Source organism: Frankliniella occidentalis, unplaced genomic scaffold (genome assembly GCF_000697945.3).
Source record: "Frankliniella occidentalis isolate FOCC.00 unplaced genomic scaffold, Focc_3.1 Scaffold166, whole genome shotgun sequence".
NCBI lineage: Eukaryota > Metazoa > Arthropoda > Insecta > Thysanoptera > Thripidae > Frankliniella > Frankliniella occidentalis.
Window position 1 is genome coordinate 300,203 of NW_026267292.1, and position 4,873 is coordinate 305,075.

Here is a 4,873-nt window from a genome sequence, read left to right on the forward strand (position 1 = left end):
CTGCCCCTCCCTGCACCGCCCCTCCTTGCGCACCTGTTGGGGCGCGCCCCTCGCGACCATCCCTCAGCCTGTCTAGCTGTCTAGTGCAGACAGACTCTTGAACCTATGCCGTTTCTCCGAAAGAATGTTTAGCACACACAGAACAAGTCTAAACTACTCGCACTTCATGAAAAATTCACCCTTTCCCCTCTGAATGTTTGAAGTGTTCTTTTTCTCGTCCCAGCTAAGCGTGAAAAAATGAGTCAGTTGTCAGTACACTACTTATCTGGACTCCTCCCTCACGTACTACTCACCTGCAGAGCGGACGGGCTCTCCGAGATGATGTCCGAGGCCTCCTTGAGGGCCCTGGAGGCCTTCATTTCTCCCTCGGCCGCGATCACCTTGGCGCGCGCCTCTCTGGCGGCCTCGGCCTCCGCGGCCATGGCGCGCTGCAGCTGCACCGGCAGCCGCACGTCCTTGCTGCGGGGCGCATGTGCACAGTGAGGGCGCGGGCTGGGCGCGGGCCACCCGGGGCCGCAGGGATGGGGCCGGAGCCCGGGGCCGGAGCCCGGGGCCGGAGCCCGCGGGCCCGGAGCCCCCACGCCCCTTGCGAGTTCCGGACGCGGCGGGGCGCCTCTTGCAAAGACCCCCACGCCGTCGTCGTGCCCGCGGGCCTCGGGCCATGTTTCCGTAAGCCTCGTTTTGTTCAAGATTTTCTTACTCTATATAGTGGCCACCATAATGTCGCCAGCGGAAGGAAAGAGAGAGTCGATCACTCTTCCAAAATAACGTTTCAACCCGGAAGTATGGCGTTCCGGGCGGAAGTGTTATTCCGGTGGTTTTTCTACGCTCTTTGATCTTTCCCCGCAGACGACATATTCCCCTCCAAGGCGCCACCCCAAGGCAACGTGGGGTCAGTGACGGCAAAAAAGCAATACTAAAACACAGCTGTTTTCCGAAGCGTTCCAAAATGTGTGGCAGGCTTTGAACCCACGCCTGTCAGGGAGGCACATCATCTCGCCTTGATGGGGCAAGAGCCTGGACCGTGGCATGACTGGTCGCACGTACGTACACGTACGCTTGGCCAGGTGCCAGGGCGGCCCGGCAGTCGCGGGTTCAAGCCCCAATAACTCTCAGCTCGGCCCCTGCTCCGTCATGAGGGCTCATTCAGACACTACCTGGGAATAATAAATATTATCGGTCCCCATTAGGTTCACGATCGCCATTAGAGTTCAGCAACGCACCCCATGATATTCGTATCTCAAGGTAAAAATATCATGGGTTACCTATGAACTACAATAGTAAACCTGAACATAATACAGTACAGACCAATAGTAGGTCGTACTATTTGTACCCCCCCCCCCTTTAGGGCATGTAGTATCAGAGCGATCCCTCATAAAAGCTGGAGAAGGGGCGATTTTTTTTTTTTACCGTCATCGACCCCCATTTCATTCTTGGGCGAGGAGTTGCGTTGGAAATACGGTTCGACTTACATTTCCACTCGCTCCACCTTGACGCCCCAGGGATCGGTGGCCTCGTCGAGGCTGGACTGCATGTTGTGGGAAATGGCTTCGCGCTCAGACAGGATCTCGGACAAGTTGCGCGTGCCGAGGACGTTGCGCAGTGTAGTTGCGGCCAACAGGCGGGTGGAGTGGCTGCACACCAACAGGACCAGCTTAGTTGTTATCTTTTTCCCATTTTTTATTTTGCTTTAACTGTCTCCCTTTTGTTTTGATTGGCTATCGCTAAAATATGGCTAGCTTAAAAGATGCTCTTAAAACTGTTCGGACCGTTCTTAATTTGTTTTGAATTCAGTGAGCGATGCGTTTTTTGTTGCTGAGATTGTTATAGACTCTGCGTCAAGCTAATTGTGTTGATGGAAGCAGAGAAACTGGGGAAAAAGTTTCACCCCTTCCCACAACGGCATCTCATTACAATCGCGGCATATCTACTGCGGAGCGGACTCCACAGCGACAAAACTTTCATCCCTTAACCAGAAAACTTTACATTGAATTGGTCCGCATGCCGAATAACAAAAGGAATCAATACCAAAATGAACGATCTCCTCAAGGAATGGAGGAAACGATTTCGCCGCTGAGGACTTCCATCCATATTGCCCCCAAACCAAATCAGAGAAGTGCTAGCGCCACCAGACCTTCGTTTCGGCGGGCAATAAAAAGCAGGTTAATTGAATGAAAAGTTTTTCTTGCTCATGTAAAAAAATCTTAAGGTGAAAAAAATTCTTTGATTTTAGAAGATTCGTTGCAGTCTATCCTACTCTTTTTGTTCTCCTTCACCCCTGTTCCTCCTGATGCACAGCCACAGTCCACCAGCGAGGTGGCTGTTCGTCCAGCAACCGGATTAGAACCATATGGTTCTAATCCGGGCGAGAGAGGCTCACAAGATCTATAACCGAGTGACGTACACGTCTATATACAGACCGATACAGACAGGTAGGGCCTCGCAGAGAGTGCACCAGAGCGAAGACCAGGACTCTCTGCGAGGTCCTCTCAGTTATAAAGTATCCGATCTGACCACGAAAATGATAAAGTTGCATGCACAATGAATTAGGGTGAGACATTCTGTAAGCATGAGGCAGTTTTGAGAAGTGCTCAGCGAACTAACATCAAACAAGATTGGGGGAGTTCTTAGGAACGGGGCAAGCGAAATAGTGGAGCCGTGAATGCGCGAACGAACAGACTACGTTAGCTAGCTCTTCTAGCGCGCGTTGACTGCTGCGCTCACTTCGTCACGCGCTATCACATTCACCTCGCCGTTCCTGAGGACACCCTTTCCCCCCGACGGATGGCCTCCCAAGAGTGAGGGTTTTCTTAGAAACAAAACAGTATGCAAGCGTCAGTTTCAGAATCCAAAACTACTGTATGTAAAAGGAAGGGCCTTCATGCTTGGAGAATTTGAACACAGCGAGGTCCAGCTCATCATTCATGCTTGAGAGGTTCTCAGTTTTACAGTGCAACTACAGAAGACAAGCACTCTTAGTTCCTTACAAGGAATGGCCTTCATATTACGAAGAGTTAGGTTTGTAACGTAAGGATCTGGAACCACCATATTACAAACGGATTTTCTTCGTATTAAAAAGAGCACCAGTTTCTGAAGAGACGCGTGCTCTTCGTATTACAAAGCCGAGCCCTTTGTAATACAAAGAATTTGTTTGTATTACAAAGGTTCCAAATGCTTTGTACCCATTGTATGTTACGAAGACCAGTTCTTTGTAAGAAACTTACAGTGAGGGCAGGGCCGACCAAGGAATCCGTCAAATGCGTGCATTTTGTCAACATGAAATACTGCTAGAGGTGATTCAAAAATGAATTATTTATACTCCAAGTAGATCCTTGGGTCGTATATTTAAAAATGTTTTTTTTTTAGCTCTACCACAGTTTTAGGTTTTTATTAATTTTTATTTGACCTTTACGCGTGAAGGTAGTATTCAACACGAAGCATAAACTACCCCAAAAGAAAGCGACGCCACCAGAAGCATGTTTAGGCCCGCGCTTCGGAGACTCGTATTTGCCCATGGAACAGTCTGACTACTTTCCAGCTAGTTTTGGTCGACGGCAGCCGCGGGAAGATACACATAAATACATGCTATGATAGTAAAGAACAAGAGAGGTATTACTTTATGTAAATGTTTAAAATCCATGATTTTAAAATGTTGGCAGATCCTAAAACGTCGAAGGGAATGCAGACTCGAAATGAAGACGACAGGAATGGGATACTCGACTCAGTCAACTTGCTGACGTAACCAATGCCCTGAACTATCCTTCGTGACAATAATGTGACGCGAAGTGGAGCAAAGGAGGGGAGCACAGTCGCCAAATGCCAACTCCGTTTCGTAGTGTGAATGTCGTTTTCGACGTCTCTTTTCCATCCTGATTGTTGCGCAAGTCGCTTCACAGGGTGAGCCCGCGGCGAGGACCTCACGGTGAGGAGAGGAGCAGACAAAGTTCGCAAAAGGAATCCGACAACTTTCCGGGTTCCTGCCTTTGCTCCGGGCTTGGCTTGGGGCCCCGGGCTCCGGGCCTTGGCTTGTCACGTTTCGCGCTCCACATTCACGTCGAGATTCACGTCGAGATCCACATTCACACTCGAGCGTGCTTTTAATCAACGCTGATAAGAGGGGCAAGTTGCTAGGGTAGATCCCATCGCATCCCCAAAACTTTGAATCCAAACTTTTCGCGGTGCTTTTGAGCAGTTTTACCTGTAGTTGCTGACTCTAACGACGGCATTCAGGGGTTCCTTGATGTAATAATAGATTACGGCATCCACACTGACTGTGACGGAGTCCTTGGTTAGCACCTGCCACACAGCACGAGCATATAGCCGCTCACTACAGGATCACAAATACAGACAGACAGGGCAGGCGAGACTCGGGTGAGACGAGATGGGACCAACCACACAGCATGGCGCTGTCTGCAAAACAAATTCACCCCAATTCCAGCTAAGGTAAATAGAAGGAAGAAATAAAGGTCTCGGGAACACGCCCGCCCCTCGGGACAGAGCACAGGCGGGGAGGCGCTGCAGCCGCGGCGGCGTGCGCACACAGATTCAGAATGACCCCACACCGGCACCGTCAAGTACATTGAAAGCGAATCAAGGACATTGCAAATATGCGAGCTCGTTTCGTGGTAAATTCACGAGTCTAGTTAATCGTTGACTTATAAAAATTATGAAGACAACTCGAATACATTCTCAAAAGAAATTACATAGAAAGTACGGAAGGGAAAATTCTTTTCCGAAAATTTAAATTGAAAAGACATCCTAGAGCAGCATAGGTTTGTTGAAAAAGAATCAATTCAGATTGTTATTCACCCATTTTTGTTGAATTCCGAGTAAATACGCAGTCGTGACAACAACAAAAACAACATTATTGGCG

The 4,873-nt window shown here is 49.2% G+C and overlaps 1 protein-coding gene across 1 annotated transcript in view; it reads right to left on the bottom strand.

Annotated features, from left to right (window-relative positions):
• Nucleotides 1–4,863, bottom strand: part of LOC127750303 (band 7 protein AGAP004871-like) — a 17,634-nt gene extending 12,771 nt beyond the window's left edge. Inside the window, exons 1-3 of the mRNA XM_052271580.1 lie at nt 4,199–4,863; nt 1,473–1,634; nt 294–459 (exon numbers count right to left, since the gene is read on the bottom strand). Of these exons, the coding sequence (XP_052127540.1) occupies nt 294–459; nt 1,473–1,534 (228 nt within the window). The 5' untranslated portion in view covers nt 1,535–1,634; nt 4,199–4,863. The remainder of the gene's footprint in view (nt 1–293; nt 460–1,472; nt 1,635–4,198) is intronic.
• Nucleotides 4,864–4,873: the final 10 nt, after the last annotated feature.